General features: G+C 62.3%; 4 protein-coding genes across 14 annotated transcripts in view; 2 read left to right on the top strand and 2 right to left on the bottom strand.

Annotated features, from left to right (window-relative positions):
• The window catches only part of PLEC (plectin), a 59,425-nt gene extending 50,815 nt beyond the window's left edge, over window positions 1–8,610 (bottom strand). For 2 of the 4 annotated variants that reach the window (XM_082363924.1, XM_082363912.1), the window contains exon 1: window positions 5,164–5,329. In XM_082363924.1, coding sequence (XP_082220050.1) covers window positions 5,164–5,248 — 85 coding nt within the window. In that variant the 5' untranslated portion in view covers window positions 5,249–5,329. Of the gene's footprint in view, window positions 1–5,163; window positions 5,330–6,999; window positions 7,208–8,484 lie in introns of those variants that run through there. The other 2 variants (XM_082363920.1, XM_082363919.1) reach the window with 2 other exon arrangements.
• On the top strand, window positions 2,462–5,153 carry LOC309614961 (uncharacterized protein). 2 transcript variants are annotated; one of them, XR_014236472.1, is made up of 2 exons: window positions 2,462–3,889; window positions 4,059–5,153. XR_014236472.1 is itself a non-coding variant. In XM_082363965.1 (2 exons), the coding sequence occupies exons 1-2, from the start codon at window positions 2,543–2,545 to the stop codon at window positions 4,686–4,688; spliced, it is 915 nt and encodes a 304-aa protein (XP_082220091.1). In that variant the 5' UTR covers window positions 2,462–2,542; the 3' UTR covers window positions 4,689–5,153. The 2 variants fall into 2 exon arrangements, 1 of the variants encoding a protein (XP_082220091.1); XM_082363965.1 differs by having other exon boundaries at window positions 2,462–2,827.
• A 330-nt stretch (window positions 8,611–8,940) lies between the features above and the next one.
• Window positions 8,941–19,506, bottom strand: PARP10 (poly(ADP-ribose) polymerase family member 10). 5 transcript variants are annotated; one of them, XM_082363941.1, is made up of 11 exons: window positions 19,391–19,506; window positions 16,290–16,365; window positions 15,984–16,170; window positions 15,653–15,907; window positions 15,344–15,580; window positions 14,680–15,263; window positions 14,348–14,569; window positions 14,121–14,217; window positions 13,078–13,934; window positions 9,663–9,837; window positions 8,941–9,580 (listed from the first exon to the last, which is right to left on the bottom strand). In XM_082363941.1, exons 3-11 carry the CDS (start codon window positions 16,162–16,164, stop codon window positions 9,234–9,236), a joined length of 2,955 nt encoding a protein of 984 aa, XP_082220067.1. In that variant the 5' UTR covers window positions 16,165–16,170; window positions 16,290–16,365; window positions 19,391–19,506; the 3' UTR covers window positions 8,941–9,233. The 5 variants fall into 5 exon arrangements, with proteins under 5 accessions (XP_082220067.1, XP_082220069.1, XP_082220066.1 ...); XM_082363943.1 differs by lacking the exon at window positions 19,391–19,506 and adding an exon at window positions 17,662–17,754; XM_082363942.1 differs by lacking the exon at window positions 19,391–19,506 and adding an exon at window positions 12,631–12,722 and having other exon boundaries at window positions 9,332–9,580; window positions 16,290–16,459.
• GRINA (glutamate ionotropic receptor NMDA type subunit associated protein 1) lies at window positions 18,846–22,170 on the top strand. Of its 3 annotated transcripts, none has more exons than XM_082363961.1 (7): window positions 18,846–19,000; window positions 19,969–20,356; window positions 20,463–20,575; window positions 20,647–20,847; window positions 20,992–21,120; window positions 21,219–21,362; window positions 21,444–22,170. In XM_082363961.1, exons 2-7 carry the CDS (start codon window positions 19,993–19,995, stop codon window positions 21,591–21,593), a joined length of 1,101 nt encoding a protein of 366 aa, XP_082220087.1. In that variant the 5' UTR covers window positions 18,846–19,000; window positions 19,969–19,992; the 3' UTR covers window positions 21,594–22,170. The 3 variants fall into 3 exon arrangements, with proteins under 3 accessions (XP_082220087.1, XP_082220088.1, XP_082220089.1); XM_082363962.1 differs by having other exon boundaries at window positions 18,872–19,097; XM_082363963.1 differs by lacking the exon at window positions 18,846–19,000 and adding an exon at window positions 19,719–19,864.

Genomic DNA, 22,170 nt, shown 5'->3' with positions numbered 1-22,170 from the left:
AAATTAAAACAAATTAGAATTTTCTCATCAATCAATTGGCAAGGGATTGGAACTAGTCTGCCTTGTATCTGCTGGCTCTACGCCAGAGGACAATTTAGAAATAACAATCATTTTTAATGATAAGCCCACATGTTCATGTAAAGGAACCAGATAAATAAGCGGAGGTACTTCCATGCAATGGAACACTTAGTACCCATTAAAAAGCATGAGGGTGCCAAGACCATTCAATGGGGAAAGAATAATCTTTTCAACAAATGGTGAAGGAACAACTGGGTATCCTCGTGCAAAAGAATAAAGTTGGGGTAATTATGTGGCAGTCCAGTGGTTAGGACTAAGCACTCTCACTGCTGGGGGTCCCGGGTCCGATCCCTGGTTGGGGAACTAAGATCCAGCAAGCCTCAAGGCACAGTTAAAAAAAAAAAAAAAAGAATAAAGTTGGACCCCTACCTCACACCATACTCAAAAATTAATTCAAAATAGATCAAAGACCTAAATGTAAGAGCTAAAACTATAAAACTCTTGGAAGAAAACATCGCCATAAATCTTCATGACTTTGGAATAGGCAATAGTGCTTAGATATGACACCAAAAGCACAAGCAACCAAGAAAAAAATAGGTAAGTTGGACTCACCATTAAAATCTTTTGTGTTCCAAAGGACACCATCAAAAAAATAAAAAGACAACCCATAGAATCAGAAAATATTTTTGCAAATCATCTATCTGATAAGGGACTTATATCTAGAATACATGAAGAACACTTACAACTCAATAATAAAAAGCTAAAAACCCAATTTAAAAATGGACAAAGCCTCTGGATAGACATTTCTGGAAAGAAGATATAGAAATAACCAATATGCAAAAGAAAAGGTGCTCAACATCATTAGTCATCAGGAAATGCAAATCAAAATCAAGAGAGACCACTTCACACCCACTAGGACTAAAGGTCTATAATCAAAAAGGCAGATAATAAGTGCTGGTGAGGATGTGAAGAGGTTGGAAGCTTCATACACTGCTCATGGGATCACAGAATGGTGTAGCTGCTGTGGAAAGCAATGTGAGAGTTCTTCAAACAGTTAAATATAGAATTATCACATGTTCCAGCAATTCCACTCCTTGGTATATACCCAAGGGAGATGAAAACATACATCCACACAAAAACTGGCACACAAGTGTGCCTAGCAGCACACTCATAATAGCCAAAAGGTGGAAACAACACAAATAGCCACCAACCTATCCGGAAGAGATAAACAAAATGTAGTTTATCCATACCATGGAATGTTACTCCATAAAAACGAATGAAGAACCAGTACACACTGCGACATGGATAAAACATTATGCTACGTGAAAGAAGCCAGACACAAGATTGTATGATTCCATTTATATGAAATACCCAATATAGGCAACTCCATAGAGACCTACAGCAGATCAGTGTTTGCCGGGGTCTGGGGAGTGTAAATGCTCTGAAGTGGATGGTGCTGACCATTTCACAAGTCTATTAATACACTAAAACCCGCTGAATTCTTTCCCTCCCTCCCTCTCTTTCCCTCTCTCCCTCTCTCTCTCTCATATACACACACACACAATGGTCACCCCAGCCAGCGAGACTAGGGGCCCAAGGTGTGACTTTCACCATTTTTCTTCATATACTTCCACAGTGCTTGTTTGTTTGTTTTTAACACATTTTGCTTTTTTTTTTTTTTTTTTTTAATATTTACTTCTTTATTTGCCTGCACTGGGTCTTAGTTGAGGCATGCGGGGTCTCTAGTTGGGGCATGCGAACTCTTAGCTGCAGCATGTGGGATCTAGTTCCCTGACCAGGGATTGAACCTGGGCCCCCTGCACTGGGAGTGCAGAGTCCTAGCCACTGGACCATCAGGGAAGTCCCAGCACATTTTGCTTTTGACCATAAACACAGACCAAAAGCCCTCTTCAAAGAGCCCCAAATAACTGCCAGCCTCCGATCCTACCAGTTGAGCTCTGGCCACCAAAGATGACACCCAACGCTCTCATCCACTCACCCATGCAAGCACCCTGCAAGTGCTGGCTGAGGGCCTGGGGCTGGTGCCAGGGACACAGACAACCAAGCTCAGAGTCCAGGACGGGAGACGGTGGGACACGTGAGGAGGATGTCAGGCGCAATGGCACCAGGCAGGCCCAGGGCCTGACAGGGAGGTGGGGGAACCCTTCCAGCTGAGCCTTAAAGAAAGCACGTGCCCTGCAGATGCGCTGACACTCCCCAACCCCGCCCGCCTCTCCAGCCCCACCTTCTCTAGACCAACGCAGGCCTTCCAGGTGGGTGCCTCCTGCAGGCTCCCTACCCCAACCCTGCCTGGAGCACCTGCCCCCCCAAACCCCCACCCCCGCCAACATTCCTCCCCTCTGCCCTCCCCTCTCCACACCCACTGCCCCTCCCTCAAGCCCTCCCCTCCCCACCCCCATCCACACTGACTCTGCTCCCAGCCCTGATGACACAACCTTGAAGTCTCTACACAAGCTGCCCAGACCCTCCGGGCCGGCACTCCCTACGCCCTGCCCTGTACTTCATGCCCTGTCCGCCTGGACAGGCCTTTGGCCCCGCGCGCAAAGAGCTGCCTCGGAAGCTTGGGGGGCTCCTTCCCCACGCACCCTTCCCCCGCACCCGAATTCTCGCCCCCGCCCCCAGCCCTGCCCGTGCACCAGGACCACAGGCCCCTCCGGGCTCCCCCGGGCGGCCCCGCCTCCGTAACTGTCGCAGGCCAGGCTCTGGAGACCCCCGCCAGCCCACAGGGAGCTCTCCAGCCACAGGCCCAGGTGGCCTCAGCCCCGCAGGAATTTGTCCTGGAGCGAAGGTAGGGAGGACAGGGAGGGGCAAGGGGTTCAGGCAGACAGGAAGTGGAGATTGTTCTGGAAGGAGCAGGGCCCGGTGGGGAGGACTGGGGATTTCCGGAGGGAGAGCTGGGGAGTGACACCTCCACTGCTGTGGGGTGGGGGGACGTAAAGGTGAGGGGCGAAGAAGCTGGATTTTGGAGGCAGACGGGCAAGTGCATCTCACGAGCGAGAGCAGGGCAAAGGTGGGGCTGGGGGCGAGTGCCGGTGCGGGGAAGAAGTCAGGAGGCAGAAGCTAGAGCCCTTCGTGGGCCCAGCGGCGGGCCAGGAGTGGGTGTGCAGAGCCGGGCAGGGGTCCCCGAGGGCAGAGCCTGCTAGTGCCTGCTGCGCCCCCCCCCCAGCCCCCAGCAGGCACCCGACGGCGGCGGGATCGGGGGCTTCGCCCTGCTCCCTCACCAGGGGCGGCCTCCTCTCCGGGGCAGCACGGGCCAGGGCCTCAGGCCTCCAGTAGGCCCAAGGGGCTCACAGGATCAGGCCGCGGCCCATAGCCTGACCGCTTCTGCTCCTCTGGGCCACCCCTGGGCCTTGGCACTGGCCCCAGCCCAGCCACAGGCACAGCCCCGCCCCCCCATTCCCTTGCCTCAAGCCAGGAGGGGAGGTGACTCGGGGTGCCCCAGAAGCCTTCCCTCCCCTCGGCCCCGCTCGGCAGTCCCCGGCACCTACGCTCCCACTTCGCCACTCTCAGCCGCCCTCGGGCCAGTGCCACACGCTAGGGGGGCTTCACCGTGGCAGTGGCCGGTCCACTTTGGGCACGTGCCCCAGCACCTGCAGGCAGGAACCAGGCGAGCCCGAGAGGGGGCACGGGCCACGGCAGCCCTGTGTGCCCTCACAGCAGCCCTGGAAGCCCGCAGGGTCCTGTGAGGACTCACTCCTGAGAGGTGGGCTGGCCTCCCGGGAGCAGAGAGACACCGCTCCTCAGGCCGGGATGCTTCAGCTTGATGCCCTGACAGCCCCTGGAACCACACACGGCCCTGCGACGTGATCTGACCGAGGAAGATGCTGGAACAAAGCACTAGTTATTCTGTGTAGGTGTCCCCACTTTCACTAGAGTGGCCAGTTCATAAACAGTTCCGTGCTGGGGTTTGCCAGGAGAGCTGTGGCCCAGTGGGCAGCTGCTTCCTTGCCCTGGACCTGTCCAGATGGACCCTCCCAGGCCAGGCCAGCACTCCAGAGACATACCCTCCCTCCCTGCAGGTGCGGCGGTCAGGCTCAGGAGCCCACTGTCACGAGTGTCTCTACCGGGCCCCAGCGAACTGGTCACAGAGGCAATGGATCGGCGACCACAGTGCTGACAAGGAGAAGCTGACAAGGAGAAGCACACAGCACATCCACCCGCCCGGGACCCACGAAAGCTGTGAGGAGGACTGCCTGGCAGAGGCGAGCCCTGGGCCCTGTGAAACCTCCCCTGCTTGCCTGGGCGAGGTCAGTGGATGGACAGCGGCTGCCCAGGCTCCAGGCAAGGTCCCAGCAGAACCTCTCTCCCTGACCTGCCCTTGGGGGCAGAGCCAGCCGAACCAGCCATGTGGAGCTGGGACCTGCTCTGGGTCAGCTCTGCCCAGGGCCCCACCTCGACCCTCTCTAAGCCTCTGCGGGCCAGGAGCCAGGGCTGTGTCCACGCCTGCTCAGAGCCCAGCGCCCCAGGCAGCTGGGCTGTGGGCAGCTGACAGCAGTAAGGCGTGGGCAGGTCCAGAGGCCCCAGCGGGTGTGGAGCAGGGCCAGGGGGGTCTGCCAAAGCCACAGAGTGGCTCCTCTAAAGAGGAGGAGGGGGCTGCCCTGACTTCCCCAGCCCACAGCTGCTCCCCAGGGGACAGTAAAGGGGCGTAACAGGAGTCCCTGCCAAGGCGGGTGGCGGCCTAGGTGCTCACCCACTGGGGGAGGTGAGGAAAGGCAGAAACTATGCAACCCACTGCCAGGCAGTGGCACCCGCACCCCTGGGGGAAGCACCTAGCTGAGAGGCAGGGGACAGCTCTGCCTTGACCCACGTGTCTGCTGTGCACAGACTCCGGACACAGGACATTGGCCAGGGCGGGGCGGCCCACCCCACCCCACCCACCCACCCGCGCCACACGATGCCCTATTAAGGACATGACTATGGGGCTCCGCCGAGCGCGCTGCCTCTTCCTCGGGCGCCGGCGGCCGCGCGGGTCGAGCGAGGCTGGCAGCGGCGGGCGGGGCTGGGCTGGGCTCCGATCGGGACGACTACCGCGGACGAGGTGTCAGAGGCCGGACTGTCCGGCCGGAGGACCTGTCAGGGCCGGCCAGACGGCAGGCAGCCCGCAGGGAGGCGGGGGCGCCGTACCTTTGTACTTCTCCCGCACCTCCTCGTAGGCCTGGATGAAGTCCTGCTCGTCGGGCGGCGGACCGGGCGGCAGCAGGGCGGCCATGCCAGCGGCAGGCGCGGGACACGGCGGGGCGCTGCGGCGCAGAGCGGGCCTCCTGCCCCCGGCGGCCACTCGGTCCCTGCGGCCGCGCGCGCCTCTTAAAGGGGCCGCCCCCGCCCCGCCCCGCACCCAGGATGCCCCACGGGCGGGCGGGGCCCGGGGGAGAGGCGGCAGCGCGCCCGGGCGCCTCCCGGCGTCGGCTCGGCAGCCGCAGCGGAGCGGGCTGGCAGGCTCCGAGTCTACGTCCCGCGCCCGTCCCGGCGGGCGCACACCCGCTCCCCGCCCCAGTCGCCAGCCCGCCGACAGCCCGAGTTCTCCGCGCCCGGCCCTGCAGGGGCCCCCTCCCTCCCCAGCCGCGAGCTCTCCGCCACCCTGCCAGACCCAGCGACCTCACCTGGCCGCCCCCCCCCACTTCTTCTCCAACCGCCGCTACCTAGGATCCTTCTATTGCCACCTGGGAGGTAGAGTGGGTATCTTCAATATGAAACCCTTACACACAAAAACTTAACTACGAATAAAAGGACTGAAATTTACAGAAGAAAAAATGGTTAAAAAAAGACAAATTCTTTGCCACCCATCAGATTGGCAATCCCCCATCTCCCAGTGTTGAGAAATGCCCTCTCCAGAATGCCCCCGGCAATGTTCCTCTAACTGGAAATGCCGCAAACCCTGTGGCCAGAAGCCCCACTTCCAGCGCTCAGGGCCAAGAGGGTCACCAGGCACGCACACTAAGAGCGCCCCCAGGGGCTGATAGTGAAGAGGGTCCAGGGCTGCGGGAGGACATTCAGGGTTCACTTTCATGTGAGTGAAAAAGAGCCTCGTCCTTTAACATCCGGATGTGACATGTGAAAAGGACTGGCGGTCCCGTGCCATGTCCACACTGGCCCCCGGGGGTGGGGCAGACGGTGAGGTTTCCCTTCACGCTGTCCTGCTCCCCTGCGTCCCCACAAGCTCTTGCTTGTGCTTCCACCCACAAAGTTCCTCGCTGCCCACGCCACCATCCTCGCCCAGCACTGGGCTTCCAGGCCTCTTCCCACGCACCTCGGTCCACCCTCCCGGTCTCCTGCAGGGCCAGCCCGTCCCCCAGACCCTCATCATCATTCTGTCCTAGCCGACGGGACAGGGTCAGTAGTCCACAGACAGATCCAGAGACCCTCAGCTGGCTCCTCCCTTCCCAGCACGCCCTGCCCAATAGCCTCAAGCCCTAGGTCACCTACTTCCCAAAGGGAGGAGCCATCGTCCAGCTGCCAGCCCAACACTGTCAGGGGCCTCGCACTGGGCCTTCCCCATCCTCCCGCAAGAATGGCAGCTACTAGAGGGCACGGCCAGACTCTGGCTCAGGGAGGGGCTGGGGCTCTCGCCAAACAGGTGGCCCCTCCTTTCCTGCTCCTATATGCTTCTACCCACCCCACCCCCATGGTGGCAGCCAAGACCAGGGGCCTCGAAAGCAGCTTTGCCCCAGGATCCCAAGAAAGTGTCATCATCACATCTGGGCACTGGACCCTTGTCCTGAGACCAATGATGGTGCCACCTCAGCAAGCTCAACCTCAGGCCTCATGCAGCTGACTGGGTGGAGCCAGCAGGTGGCGCTGTGCTGTATGCAATCACCTGGGACAGGAGAGGCCCCCTCTGACCCGCAGATCACCCTCAGGTCTCTCATCCCAGTCCTATACCTGTACAGAGCACACAGCACGTGCTCAGTCAACAAGCAAATGTTTATGAATTTGACAGACGAAGCTCTTCAGCGTCGTTACCTGCAATGCGGATGACTGCCCGCTCGGCAGGGTCCAAGACACTCCCATTCCCCCCAGGGCCACCTCCGCTTAGCCGGCTCCGCTGTGTTTTCTCCAGGTTCCAGGGCAGTGTGTCCCCAGGGCTGGGCGATCCGCTGCCTCCGTTGGAGCCATCCTCAACCACTGCCCGAACCTCGTGGTCCTCGCCCGACATGGCCTCCTGGAGAGGGAGGGGGATGTCACACCACCGTGTATGGGGGGGATACTGCATACTGACCCACCACATTCTTAACCTAAACATGGACCCCACCCCATCCACTCTGTCATCTGGACACGGACACCCACACCACTCCTATGTCCCGCTTCATCTACATACTGAACCCCGACCCTCTCAACCCAGACACGGACAACCCTTTGCAGCCATCCACAGCTGGCCTCACCCCCTCCAGCTCATTCCTCCAATACCCACACGGTGACCCCCCCACACCAAGACATTGACCTCACTCCCTCCAGTCTATCACTGGGACACTGATACCCCCCACCCCCCAACATTCACTGCCACTCCCTTCTCTTAGTCACCCAAACACTGACCCCTCCACGCTGTCACCCAGGGGTTCACCCAATCAGAGGACACTGATGCCCCCCTCCACCCCGTCACTCGGACACTGGCCTCCGATCCCTCCATCCCAAACCTGGACTCCATCTCCTCTACTCCTCGAGTTAGCAAGCAAGCCAGGCCATGAGGAACCACTAGCTGCTGCCCCTCCCCTCAGCGGCCTTCAGGGAAGGACCCAGACCCCGCACCTCGCACACTGGCTCTACCTCCAAGCTGCCTGAGCCAATAGCGCTCCCCGTCGCCTTACCCCACCCCAGCCCCAGCGCAGTCCCACCTCGGTCTCCGCAGTGAAGGCCTATAAATAGCCGGAGCCGCATCAGCGTGGGCCGCGGGAGCTCTGCTGCGGCAAGGCTGGGTGGCAGCCTGGGCTGCCCCTCCAGCGGCCCACCCTGCGCGGCACGCACACCGCACCGCGGAGCTGCCTAAGGGCACCCACACCCGCGCGTGCACGCCCCTCAGCTCCCGGGCCCCACAAGCGCTGGCGTGCAGGAGGTGAATGGGGCTCTGTCCCGGCGGGGCCGGGCTGGCGCAGGGGCACAATGTGGGCTCTGTGCCTCCGCCCCTAGGCTAAGGGCTGGGGAGGAGACGGCGGGCACCGAGCTGGGGGCCACCCTGCCCCGCCCCCTACAGCCCGTCCGCAGGGCGCCTCCGCTCCAGCCCCCCGCCCGGCGCCCCGCCGCCAGCCGCACCACCCCAGTCTCCTTTCCTGCCCACACCCCGGGCACCGCCCGTCCAGTTCCGCAGTCTCCGCGCGCGGAGGTGGCGTCCTCCCGAGGGAGGATGGGCCGCGTCGCAGCCTCTGGTTCCGCGATGCCTGCGGAGGGAGAGCCCCTACCCCACCCCGCGGCTCCCACCCGCCGCGCGCCTCTCTGTCCCGGCCCCGGTCTTACGTGCCCGGTGGCTCAGCTCCGCTGGGCTCGGCCAGTGTGGCCGGACGGCTGGTGCCGGGAGAGCTGCGCAGGCTGCGCGGGCGGGGCGAGTCCGGAGCTCCGCCCCGGCCGCGAACCGAGCGCCGCCCGTGCGGCCCCTGCGCTCGAGTGCGCGCGGGGCAGGAGCGCGAGCGCGAGCGCGGCTTCTCCCGGGTACCGTTCCCCGCGCGCACCCCCACCGCCCGGCACGGCCCCGTCCCCGCGCGCAGAGGGCGGGTCGGTCGGCAAGGAGACGTCGTTAGGGGAGCGGAGCGTGCGTGACACTAAGGCGACGCGGGGTCGCTCGGGTGCGGGCCGGGTCTGGCCTCGGCCGGCTGCCCAGGGCTGCCCCAAAGCACCAGCGGACTCTGCGCCCCGGCCCCCGCCCCTAGCCACCCCCCAAACAGGTCGGACCCGAAGCTCCAGCAGGTCCCCCCGCCTGGTTTCACGTACACATTTATTTAAACAACACAGTCGCGCTCGGGCGAGGGCCGGCCCCCCTCCTCCTGGGCTCTGCTGACCCCTGGTGGTTGGGCCAGCCCGAGGGTGGGGGGGGCGGGGAACCCTGCCCAAGCCCTCCTCGTTCCGCCGCCCGTATGGGCACCACTGCAGGAGGCAGGGGCGCCCCCGGGGGCAGCTCGGGCGGGGAAGGGTGCGGTGGGGCTGTGCGGAGCGGGGAGCCTGGGGAGCAGGAGGCCAGCGGCTGGGCCGAGGGGGCGGGGCCTCTAAGGTTAGGTGGCTGGGGAGTTGCTCAAGAGCCCAGGGGGGTCTCCAGGGGGAGACCGAGACATGTGCTTGCAAGTGATGACGTGGGTGGGCAGCGCCTGGGTGTCGTGAAAGATGACGAAGATGCTGGGCCGGGGGAGGCAGTCCACCGCGCTGTCGTAGCGCAGGAGCGCGTGGCCGGGGGGCCGCGGGGGGGGTGCCCGCAGCCCGCGGCGGCCCTGCCCGTAGTCGCCGGTCAGCACCCGCGCCACGAACACCGCCTTGTGGCCCTCGGCGTCGGGGGGCGAGTAGCGGTCCAGCACCGACAGGGAGGCGCGCTTGGCGAAGTACACGCCCTGTCCGTAGAGCGTGCCTGCGGCGGGGGGAGGGAGGCACGGGGGTCAGGGTGGTTACGGTGGGCAGAGACCGCGCCCCTTCAGGGCCCCAGGCCTCACCGTTGCGGCCGCAGAAGCTGCGGTTGAAGCCGTGCGCGCAGATGTCTGGGACGGTGGCCACCGACGTGCCGTGGTACAGGACCTGCTCGGCCGGCCGCCGGTCACAGCACTGCTCCAGGCGCTCCCGGTGCAGTTCGTACTGCTGCTGCAGCAGCGGGTGCAACACACGCTCCACCTGCGGGCGGCCTTAGTCAGAGCCAGGCTATTGTATCCCCTGGGCCACAGGGCAGGGCTGAGCCCGGAAATCAAGAGCCCTCTCCTGGAGGAGTTCAGGGCCTGGGGAGACCTCACAGCTCCTGTCATGCTCTGCCCAGTAGCAGACATTAGGCGGACGTTCGCCACCTCCACCGAGCCCCAAGTGGCATTGGAGGGCTTCCAGGGGGGTCTGCAGGTAGGCAACCCATCCACTCACCAGAACCCTGCACCCACAGCCAGGCCTCTGCAGAGAAAAGCTGAGCCCCCCGCCTGCATTGCCCGCAGGACTTCACTCCCAACGCCAGGAGATGCCCCGGACCTCTCAGTGATGGGAGACCAAGGTGACCAACCCAGTAGTCAACCGAAGAGGAGCCAGCTCAGGGACCCAAAAAGTTTCTAAAGAAATTCTAACTAGTCACTTCAGAGGGATGCAAATGAATATTATATCCAGGAAACAAGACTACCTACTGTGAAAAAGAAACAGTCTGAAAATTAGAGAGTTCTTACATTGAGAATGGAATTGCTGAACTGCATCCAGTGGGTGTGGATAATAATAAGATGATGAAGATGGAGTTCAGGAAGGGACTCAGAGTGCAGAGCTAAAGAAAAGAGTTGGGAACTGTGAGAGGACAGATGAGGGAGGGGGGAGGAGCTCTAAGATCTGAGTCGCAGGAACTCCACAAGAAGACACCCAACAGGTGATGGGAGCAAGTGAGGACTTAATGGAAGACAGTTTGAGCTGAAGCCAGCATCTTCAGATGGAAAGGATCTTGCCATAAAATGCCAAAGACAATGTGGAAAGGCACCTACCTGCTGGGAAAACTTCAACCTTCAAAGTGAAAGAAAAGTCTACAAGCGTCCAGACGCACGCGTGCACACACACACACGCACACCCCAAAGTCGACATACAGACATGGAAAAAAACCTCACGTTTTCATACTGGGGTCCTCACCAGCGATACTGGATGCTAAGAGACCATAGAAGGATTTTTTTTTTTCTTGCCTTTCCAAGAACAAAAAATTTTAAGGAGGAAAGAAAAAGAGTTAAGTCTTTCAAAGATCTGAAGGAAAACATATTTTGATCTTGAACCCTTATCCAGCCAAACTATTAATGGTGAGGACAAAATAAGGACAGATTAAGGTATGCAAGAACCAGCTGTGCTTAAGTTAACAGAAATGTCTTAATAAACACATAGCATCTTTTGTTTGAAAAAAATACCAATATCAAACTATAGTTGCAAATTACTTCTAATTGCAAAAGGCAAAATCCATTTAAAAGTTCAAAATGTTGACTACTCACTCAAGGAGATACTTTTACTACACAGAAAAGGAATCTATGCAAGAAGGTGACAGGGTCACCAAGAGTAAGCCAGCAGCCAAGCACCACAGAGAAAAAGAAAGAAAGTAAACAAAATCAAGAGCCATTAGTTGGGCTTCCCTGGTGGCACAGTGCTTAAGAATCCGCCTGCCAGTGCAGGGGACACGGGTTCAAGCCCTGGTCCGGGAAGATCCCACATGCCGCGGAGCAACTAAGCCCGTGCGCCACAGCTACTGAGCCTGCGCTCTAGAGCCCGCCAGCCACAACTACTGAAGCCCACATGCCACAACTACTGAAGCCTGCAGGCCTAGAGCCTGTGCTCCGCAACAAGAGAAGCCACCTCAATGAAAAGCCCGTGCACTGCAACGAAGAGTAGCCCCAGCTCACTGCAACTAGAGAAAGCCCGCACACAGCAACGAAGGCCCAATGCAGCCTAAAAAATAAATAAATAAAATAAGTCTATCAAAAAAAAAAAGAGCCATTAGTCCTTGAATCCTAGAATATTCTCTTTCATGCAACATGGTTTAAATAACTAGGTTTTTCATTTCCCCCTTTCCTCTCTGGTCCAGTGGTAAATATTTTTTCATGGTCATTATGTATCGATCAACCTATGGCCCGAGCATGGAGCTTCATGCTTGGAATAGAAGCATGCCATGCAGAATAGAAGATGACGTTTGTTTGTCAACCTTGCCAACTTCAAAGTAATGTCACTGGCCAAACTGTGAGATGGAAGAGGGAGGAGGAGGTGAAAGGGGGGAAGGGAAGCCCATTCTCCTGATCTTCCGTGCAGGGAGGCAAGAAACAGTCTCTAAAATCGTTAAGTGGAAAAAAGACTCAAGTGTACCACGTAAAGTCACAAAGGTCCTGCTAGAAGAATCAAGCGCACGTGACTAACAGAGCCTCGGGAGGAGCACGGGGCGTGAGTGCAGGGCGTTCTCCTCTCGCCAAGTGCAGAAGTGACAGCTGCTAAGTCCACCCAGAGTTACAGGGGTCATCCCCAGGAAAGCGGTGGTGGCGGTGCTGGTGGCGGACTGCGCCTGGTCTGGGAAAGGCCTGAGGTTCTGCGCATCTGACCAGATCCGGGTTGCTACTGCTGCTCACCGCCCCCTGCCCCCAGGCCCACCCACCCACAAGTCGGCGCGTCAACAGTCCAGAGGGCCACCTGGCTTCACCCGCGCCGTGAGCCCAGCTCTCACCTCCCAGTCACTCTCCGCCCCTGCCTGGCACACGGCCCCTCCTCAGTCCTTCCTTCTGGCCCTGCAGGCGCTCTGGCCCTCGCTGCCTCCAGCGCCCCGCCTCCGAGCCCCTCCTTCTCAGTCTCTGCTTCCCACCTGCCTGGGTGGCCAGGGCTCCTGGGGCTCCCAGAGCTTCATTCGGGTCCCCCACCCGTGGTGCCCAGCCCTTTCCGCAACCCAACCATGCTCAGAGTTGCCACATTCAACAAGTGAAAACGTACGAAGAGGCTGCCTCGCCGCAGCCAGCCCTCTTCCTGCTGGAGCAGACCCCTTGGGAGGCAGACGGGCCCCAGAACAGCACCCGGAACAACTGCTGGAATGAGTCATCCGCACAGTAGCCACGAGATGGCATCACCACCCCATGCTCTAGAGGAGGAAACTGTGGAGGCATCGGGCTGGAACCGGCGAAGTGGGGACCTGTGCTGGGACCCCCTAAGCTCTACAGCCTTCTGCCTCCCGGGCCGCACACTCGTGAACACCCTTCGGGCAGGGAACGGGGCTGCAGAGCCCTGCTGCTCCCCTGCCCCCGACAGCTTTCAGCCTGCTGGGCAGCTTCTGGCCAGCCGATCCTGACGTAGGCAAGAGTGATAGCCCACAGGCTCTGCAAGGCAAAAATGGTGCCAGGAGCCCAGGAGGCCAGGGGCTGGCAAGGCAGGGCGTGGACTCACCCGGACAACATGGATCCTGCCATGGGCAGCGTCCAGTGTGTCGTAGAAGGCCTGCACTACCGTCTGGAACTCACTGCTGCTCTCGGCCACGCACTCCAGCCTGCCCAAGGGCTCCCTCGGCCTCTGCTGTGGCACTGACACACAGAGAGAAAGGGGGTGCGGGCCATACCTGGGGCACCGGTCCACCCTGCCCTCCCCCGCGCGGGCTGCAGACTCACGAGTGGGGCCCGAAGCCGCCAAGGGAAAGGCCAAGCTCTGATCCCGGGGGCCAGCCTGCAGCGCTGCTAAGTGGCGGGCTGCACGGGTGGGCTGGGTCCCAAAGCCACGGAGGACGGTGCGGTCACCACGAAGGGCAACACTCACGCCGTGGCGCCGCTCCAGGCGGGCGCACAGCTCCGCGGGCAGCACGCAGCCCTGGGGCCCCACCGTCTCCTCCCGGAGGTGCACCTCCAAGGCCGCCTCTAGGGCCTGGTCCAGCTCATCCATATCCTGCTCAAAGGCCGCATGCACCTCCAGCTGGGCCCAGCTACCAGGCCCCCCACCCCGGAGCTCCTGTTCTTCCTGCAGCGGGGGCGGCTCCAGCAGGGAGAGGGCCAGGGCCCGCTGCAGGGTCACAGCCTCCTCCCGCTCGGCCGCCTGGCCCTGTGGCTCCAGTGACCGGTAGAGAGCCAGCTGCAGCTCGGCCTCCTCCTCCAGCCGCCCGGGCGCCCCGGTGCTGGGGGCCACGGGCCCCTCCCCAGCCCTGGGAGTCTTCTCCTCCTCCGGCTGCCCCTCAGGCTCCTCCTCCCCCAGCTCCAGGGGCAGCCAGTCTTCCCCGTCCAGGCCCTCCAGGGCGGCCAGCAGCTCTCGGACCTCCTCTGGGGACAGGGAGAGGCACTGGGTCAGGGGTCAAGTCCAGCCAGAATGGGGCTGAGGAGAGGACTAGTCAGGGGACGCGTGGAAGGTGGAGGGGGGTTAGAGGGTATATGGTCACAGGGCAGAGCAGCAGAGGGTGAGGTCAAGAAAGGGCCGCAGGATGTGCCAGGGTCCCCAGGGAGCCCTACCTAGGCTCATATTCTCCTGGTCACCGTCCATATTGTCTGGAGGCCACAGGGTGTGGGAGTGGCCAGGGAGGGCCTGTAGGGCCTCAGTGGGGTCCACCTGTTGGGAAAGAATGCCAGTACCCCCTGGACACATACCCCTCCCAGGCCTCTGAGCAAGGGTGGAGGAGGTACGGGGGACTGAGGTGTGAAAGAGGGGAGGGGAGCGGAGGGGAGGGCTCCATGTCTACCTCTCCCGGGTCTGTGTCCAGGGCAGCCCTGGCCAGACGCTCTGTCCCAAAGACGCACTGGAACTGAGCCTCCAGCCCCCGCAGAAGGCGCTGCCCCTCTGGGCTCAGCAGGAACCTGGCGCTGCCTGGGTGCTTCAGGCTCAGCACGTGACAGCTAACGCTGCCCAGCAGACTTTGCAGAAACTCCTCGGTTGCCTGGCATGGGGCGAGGGCTCCGCAGAGCTGCAGGACCATGGGGCAGGGTGAGGAGGAGCAGTTGGCAGGTTTAGGGCACAGGAAAGGCAGCCAGAGCCCCCAGTAGTAGAGGTGAGGAATCCTCAGGGGTCGCGTACCCGAAATCCAGTCATATCTGATCCCTCGAGCGGGAAGAGGGCGACGTCTCCCAGGCCAGCAAGAAGGTCCTCATGATAGAGTTGAATGAAGCGCATTGCTCCCAGCTCCATCGGCAGCACTGTCTCCACCAGGCCCTCCTGCCCTGGGGACCCCACAGGGCCCAGGCTCATCGACGCCACCTGCTCCAGAGACTCCACGGCGATCTCCCCTGGGCCTGGAGACCCCGTAGGCCCTGGGCTCACCAGCCCCTCCTGTTCTGAAGACCCCACGGGCCCTGAGCTGACTGGCCTGGCCTGTCCCAGCGAGGACCTGTCCCAGAGAGGACCTGTCCTCAGAGAGGCTCCTGTTTGCCCCGGTGCCTCCTCAGAGCCCAATGTCACATTCCCTGCACAATTCTGTGCCCTTGCTGGCCCTCCAGCCTCCAGGAGAGCAGGCTTGGGGGCCCCAGGCCCCAACTCGGCCAAGCGGTTCCCTCCACTGGTGTGCTCGCTGAGCTCCTCGGGCTCCAGGACATCGTAGTGCGGGACAAGGCTCAGCTCTGAACCCTGCAGCTGGTGGGCCCGCTGCAGCACCCGTTCGGCCACTTGGAGGAAGGGAAAGGACAGAAGTCGTCAGGGCTCCGAGGCATAGGGAGGGTGGGCTGCCCTGTCCAGCCCCACTCACCCTGCCACTGCTGGAAGGAAGCGATGGTGCCCAGGTGCCCTGGCAGGCTGCGCACGCCCTCCAGGGGCCCCCCGCCACTGCGGCGCTCATTCTCCAGGTACAGCTCCAGCAGCAGCAGGTCTGCAGGGGGGCTGCCCCCCGTGACACGCACCGCCCGGGCCTGGGGCACCCAGGCCAGGGAGACCTCGGCCCCCTCCAGGCTCAGGGCCTGGGCGTGCTCTTCCAGGACGCGGGCTTCTGTGGGGAGGGTGCAAGTCAGCGCGGGGCATCTCCCCTGAAAGGCACGCCCGCCCCAATCCCGCCTCTCACCTGCCTCTGAAAGGGGCTTGGGCAGCTGCACCAGGGCCCGGTCTGGTCGGGGACTGGCCAGGGCACGGCACGGCTGCACCGGCTGCCCGGCGGCACAAAGCAGGGCTTGGACGTACTGCTCCAGGCGCCGGGGTCCCGTGCCAGCAGACAGCCCCTGGAGCAGCAGGCGCGCAGGGGCGCGTGGTGGGGCTGGCCGCAGGCTCAGCCGAGCGCCGTGCAGAATGTGCTCCTCCTGGGCCAAGACCCTCGCTGCATCTGCAGGCAGGGGGAGGGGTGTCAGGGCCGGCGGCCGATGGGGGCCCAGGCTGCCCCTTTGCGTGGGTCCCCTCACCTGCAGCCTCCTGGAAGGTGAGGATGCCCCCGCGGCCAAGTCTCTGCCAACTCGACACCGGGCCACCCCCAGAGCTTCGAGGGTTCTCGAAGTAGAGTGTGAGCAGCTCGTCTGGGACGTCGGGGGGCAGGCCTCTGAGTTCCACTGCTGCCCTCAGCTCTGCCTCTTCCTCGTCCGTCATCACAGCCTGGGCCGGAGGAGCAGGTGGGGTAGCAGCCCACAGCCCCGCCTCACCCCTCGCAGGCCCCTGGGCAGCGTTCCCTGGCACCCCCCTCACTGTGGGGCTGGCCCACATCCCGCACTCACGCTCCCCCGGCTGCCTGGGCCGCCGCAGCCCAGGCCTTCCGCCGGACTCCTTCCCCTTCGCCCTGAAGCCGAAGGGCTGGGAAAAGAAAACAAAAGTGAAACCGTCGGAGGGAGGGAGGGGCCCGCAGTGCTGGGGCCGAGTGGCTGCCTCTCAGGTGCTTCCCTTCTCAGGCCCCTCCTGCAGAACTTTCCAGCCCCACCCCCAGCTCCTCAGCCCTCTGCCCAGCCCACCCGCCCCATCTGTCTGACCTCAGCCCAGCGGCTGGCAGGGTGGGGGGAGTGTCCGCTCGCGGTCCTCCACTCCCACCGGCCCTTCCCTGTGAACCTCACGGCCCTCCCTAGTAAATCCACACGGGGGACTCGAATCATCGCCCTCCACTCAAGACCTCAAGCCTCCGTGTTACCCTCCCCCACTGCACGAGCACCTTGGGGCCCTGGCCGGCCCGGCTAAGGCTGGCTTTCAACTCTCCCCAGCAACCTGGGCAACGGCACCGCACTCACCCTTAAACAACATACAGGTGACCGACCTCCCACCCCGCAAGGGTGGGTCCGCAGCTCCCACTCCTGATCTATGAGAGCTTCCATCCCAGCACAGCCTTCCTTCCCGCCCCCACCGCACCCCCCCACCCCCGCCTCCCCAGCCTACGCTGTCCTCAGAGGTGGCGGCGGCGGCACCAAGGCTGACCCCAGAAGGGGCTGATGCTGTGCTCACGGGCCTTGCTGCAGCGCATCCCCGTGACAGAGGGGACAGAGGGGAGGCAGAGCCTCATGCTCGGCTGCACCTTTACAATCCACAATCCCTCTCGCCGCCGAGTACCCCCCTTGCCTGTGCTCCATTGGCTTCCAGCCTCTCAGAGAGTTGTGCCCCCCACTGCTCTCCATCTCGCACCTCCCACTTATCCCTCAGCCACTAAAACCCAGCCTCTGCCCCTGCTACTTCTCCAAGGAATTGAGGACCTGTCCAGTCTGTGCCCCGAGCTGTACACCCAGCACACTGGCTGCCCCCACCCTGATCTGAGCCTCCATCATCTCTTGCCTGGGTCACTACTCTGACCTCTTAACTGATCTCTCTCTGCCACTCCTGCCCACTCACACTGTCCATCCTCAACAGAGGGCAGGGTGAGCCTTATAAGTGGCACCGACAGCTGCTACAGCTGGGTCCACAGTAAAGCCAAAGTCCTTTGGAGGACCTGCCAGGCTGGACTGACTGGGCCCCAGTCCCTTCTGCCGCATCCCTCCTGCATCCCCCGTCCGCCGTCATCCAGTGCAGCAGACCCTCCCACCCCAATGCCCTTGCACTGGCCCTTCCCTCTTCCCAGACCAGCCTCTCCTACAGAGCCACCTGGCCACCCCTCCCCCTGATTCACCTTACCAGGTTCTTGGTGGCAGATTCAAGTTGAACCTAAAATTCTTCAAGGAACTGTGACTTGCATGGGCCCATCCTAGGGCCCTGGCCTCAACTTCACATTTGTCATCTTAAATTATTTTTCTTCAAAAAGACCCCTCAAATTGTATGAGCATCTAGTTCTACAAAACCTGAAGTCACCCCTGCCTGCTCTATATTTTCTCCTCTCACAGAACTCATCATCTTCTAACATACTGTATAATTTACTTATTACACCAATCCCTGCTACCACAGGCGGCAGTGTGCTGGAGCAACTCACATCATGACTACATTGTTCAATTTTCAGGAATCTTTGTGAATCAGTTGTTAAACTGGTGGTCGCTTGAAATCAGCCGGGATGGGGTATTTATGTGAAGGACAAGTGCAAAGGTACAGATCAGGGCTTCCCCTCCCTGGGGCCTGCTGTTCAATGACGAACCAGCACACACCAGCTGCACAGGACAGAGCCTCTTCCCAATCACTGCTGGGCCTGGGAGAGGCCACTATCCGAAAGGCCGGAAAGTACAGTAAGATCCCCAGGCCCCAGGTGGAGAGGCACTCCTGCAGAGGGCTCCAGGAGACCACGTTGCAGGGATGTCCCTGGCGGTGGCAGGCAGCACTTCCTCAGGACCGCTGAAGCCGAGGGAATTTAACTTGGCCTCCAGTCCTGGGGCATCTCTAAGCCTCAGCCCCTTAGCAGCGAAACAGGGCTAAGAATGCCACCCTTACAGCTTTGTGGTTCTGTGATAAAGACAAGTAAGGATAACCGGTCTAGTAGGGACCTGGACTGGTTTCATAGAGAGGGTAGAGCATTTAAACAATTAGGCCTCTTGATTTGGAATAGACTTGGATGAAAGGGGAAGCGGAGTTTTAAGGCCAAGGAGGGATGGAGAGTGCTTGTCAGACTTAGCAAATCCCAGATTTAAGAATAAATTTCTCAAAATTCCCTGACCCAAACTGGAGAGGCTAGGTCTCAGCCTCCAGAGGTCTACAGCCCTCACGGCCCAAGGCCACCCCTCAGCGGACAGTACGGGACTCGGGTCTCGGGCCTGGGGCTCGGAAAGAAGCCAGCAGGGCGACCCAGTCGGGCAGGGTCCATCCGGGAGAAGCCCCCGCGTTCCCCGCGGAGCCCAGCCCACGGCCCCGCCCCCGCGCCGCCGGCCCCGCCCCGTCACAAGGCCCCGCTGCGTCTCCCGAGCCGCAGGCGCAGGCCCAGCCCAGCCGGCCGCGGAGCGGGTGCGGGTGCGGGCGCGGGCACAGCGGCCGTCGACCGCGCGGCCGCGCAGCGGACACCCGGCGCCCAGGCCTGAGGCGACTCGCGCGACTGGTGAGTCCCCGGCCCAAGCCCAGCAGCGTGTCTACTCGCTCAGCCGGCCGGCCGCTGCCGCCCCCGCGCGGGCCCTGCGCAGCAGACAGGCGTTGCGGTGGGTCAGTCGGTCGGTCCGGCCGGGCGCGCGGCCCGCGGGGGCCGGGGGGCGGTGGCGGCGGGGCCGGGGAGCCGGAGGGCCCAGGGCGGGCGGGGGCGGCGCACTGCGGCGACAGGCGGACGGGCGGTCCGAGCGCTCCCCGAACGGGCAGGAGGGCCCACCCCGCCCTCGGTGCGGGTTCCGTGGCCGCCACCACCGCCCGCCTCGCCCCCACGTCCGCTTTGTTCCCCCGCACGCCCTCTGGTCGCTTCCATCCCCCACCCCCCCGCAACCCGCTATTCCTGGCGTACCCCGCTGGCAGGCACCCCGGCAGCCGATCCAGGCCTGCTGCCCCCACCCCGGAAGCGAGGGACGCTCGGGCCCTGCTCTTGGAGGGGGGTCAGGGTTCTGGCTGGTCACAGATGGCGTGGGGATTTCCTGGGATAGAAATAGCTCTGGCCCCTTAAAGCTGCTTAAGGGGCGGGATGTGAAGGGGAGGGTCCGGGCACACCCCCGCACCTCCCCGACCGCGCCCCCAGCACCGACCCGCGCTGAGCTCTGACCCGGAGAGGCCAGCAGCGGTGAGACGGCCCCTCCAGTTGCTTGCAGGAAACGGCAGAAGCCCAAAATCCCGAGGCTGCCGAAATCATCCCCTCGTCCATCCCCTCCTCCATCTTTGGGGTCGGCCTGTATTGGCCCCTCCTGAAGCCGCACGCCCAGCCACCCGATACCCACCCGCCTCTCCTGGCCCCCCAGCTCGGGTTCCAGACAGCCCTGGGGCAAAGGTCACGAAACCCCCTCCTTCCGTCCCGTTTCCTGGTAGCAGGTGGAGAGGCCCCTGGCTGGTTCTTGTCACCTCAGGGCTAACTGTTCTCTCTCTGTCCTCTAGGGGGAGACCACAGAACCTGAGGCCATGTCCCATGAAAAGAGTTTCTTGGTGTCCGGGGACAGCTATCCTCCCCCCAACCCTGGATACCCTGGGGGGCCACAGCCCTCCTTGCCTCCCTACCCAGGGGCCCCTTATCCACAGCCCCCATTCCAGCCTTCCCCCTATGGCCAGCCAGGGTATCCCCAGGGCCCCAGCTCCTACCCCCAGGGGGGCTACCCTCAGGGTCCCTACCCCCCAGGAGGCTACCCCCAGGGCCCCTATCCCCCAGGAGGCTACCCTCAGGGCCCCTACCCCCAAGGGGGCTACCCTCAGGGGCCGTATCCACAGAGCCCCTTTCCCCCCAACCCCTATGGACAACCACAGGCCTTCCCGGCACAGGATTCTGGCTGTGAGTAGTGGGGCAGGGGCAGGGGCAGGGGCAGGGGAGGGCAGGGGGAGGGCAGGGGCTCCTGGCACCAGTAAGGGGCGCTGACCCAGCCCGTCCTGCTCCTCAGCACCTCAGCATGGGAACTATCACGAGGAGGGTCCCCCATCTTACTACGACAACCAGGACTTCCCTGCCACCAACTGGGATGACAAGAGCATCCGGCAGGCCTTCATCCGGAAGGTGGGCCACAGGGGCTGGGGAGGGCGTGGGCAGCTGTGCTGGCCGGAGCTCTGAGCCGCCTCCCTCCCCAGGTGTTCCTGGTGCTGACGCTGCAGCTGTCCGTGACTCTGTCCACCGTGGCCGTGTTCACCTTCGTCGGGGAGGTGAAGGGATTTGTCCGGGAGAACGTCTGGACCTACTACGTCTCCTACGCCGTCTTCTTCATCTCCCTCATTGTCCTCAGCTGCTGTGGGGACTTCCGGCGAAAGCACCCCTGGAACCTCGTTGCACTGGTAACCCCCAGACCCTGAGCCCCTGGCCCCCAGGGCCAGGCCTTCACACCCCATGACTCACGCTTCGGAGCGACAGAGGGGGACGGGGGTGGGGGTGGGAGTGCGGCAGCGGCTCCACGTGCTCAAGGCTCCGTCTCCCCTCAGTCGATCCTGACCGTCAGCCTGTCCTACATGGTGGGCATGATCGCCAGCTTCTACAATACTGAGGCGGTCATCATGGCCGTAGGCATCACCACGACCGTCTGCTTCACGGTGGTCATCTTCTCCATGCAGGTAAGGGGCCCCCCAGGGCAGGGCCGCCGGCCCCGGGGGCCCAGAGGCCTTGCGAGGCTGCGGCACGCAGGGCCTCCTGCCCGCCCCTGTGCCCTCAGACCCGCTACGACTTCACCTCGTGCATGGGCGCGCTCCTGGTGAGCGTGGTGGTGCTCGTCGTCTTCGCCGTCCTCTGCATCTTTGTCCGGAACCGCATCCTGGAGATCGTGTACGCCTCGCTCGGCGCTCTGCTCTTCACCTGCGTGAGTGGCGGGGGCGGGCGGCGTGGGTGGGAGGCTGGGCGGGGGGGGTGTCTCTCCACGTGACCGTGCTGCCACCCGCAGTTCCTGGCAGTGGACACCCAGCTGCTGCTGGGGAACAAGCAGCTGTCCCTGAGCCCGGAGGAGTACGTGTTTGCCGCACTGAACCTGTACACGGACATCATCAACATCTTCCTGTACATCCTGACCCTCATCGGCCGTGCCAAGGAGTAGCCCGAGCGCCTGGCACACGCGGGGCCCCACTCAGGTGGCATGGCTGGCCTGGACCCTGTCCCCAGCGTGGCAGTTCCCCTGTACCTCCCCTCTCTCATCCCTGTGCGCAGCCTGGGACAGAGGGAGCCCCTCTCCAACCCTCCTGTGTGTACACTGCAGACACTTCTGTTTGGACCCGCTGTGGCCAGCATGGCCCCTTCTAGCCCTCCCGCCCTGCCAAAGGGCAGTGGGGCCGGGTTTCCGTGCCACCTCCTGCCCACTCAGTGTTGCATGAGCCCTGTCTGCCAGCCCACCCCAGGTCTGGGGGCAACACCAGGTCCCAGGGGAGAGGGATGGAGCCAAGAGGTGAGGGTGCACGTCTCCCCTCCTGTCCCAGCTCCCCCGCCTGGCATAAAGTATCCCTTTCCCCTCCCCAGCCCCACACTGGAGTGCTGCCCTCGGGGGACCTGCGGGGTGTGAGGGTCTCGTCCCTATGCTGGGCCCTGAGGGCAGAGAGGACGGGTATGTTTCAGGGGAGGAGGATGCCTTCCTCTCATTCTGCTGTCTTTAAAATTACAATAAATGGGACCTGCCGCGC

The sequence above is a fragment of the Balaenoptera borealis genome (genome assembly GCF_965194805.1).
Source record: "Balaenoptera borealis genome assembly, chromosome: 17".
NCBI lineage: Eukaryota > Metazoa > Chordata > Mammalia > Artiodactyla > Balaenopteridae > Balaenoptera > Balaenoptera borealis.
The sequence above is the reverse complement of the archived record's forward strand: the minus strand, read 5'-3'. Positions and strand labels throughout refer to the sequence as shown.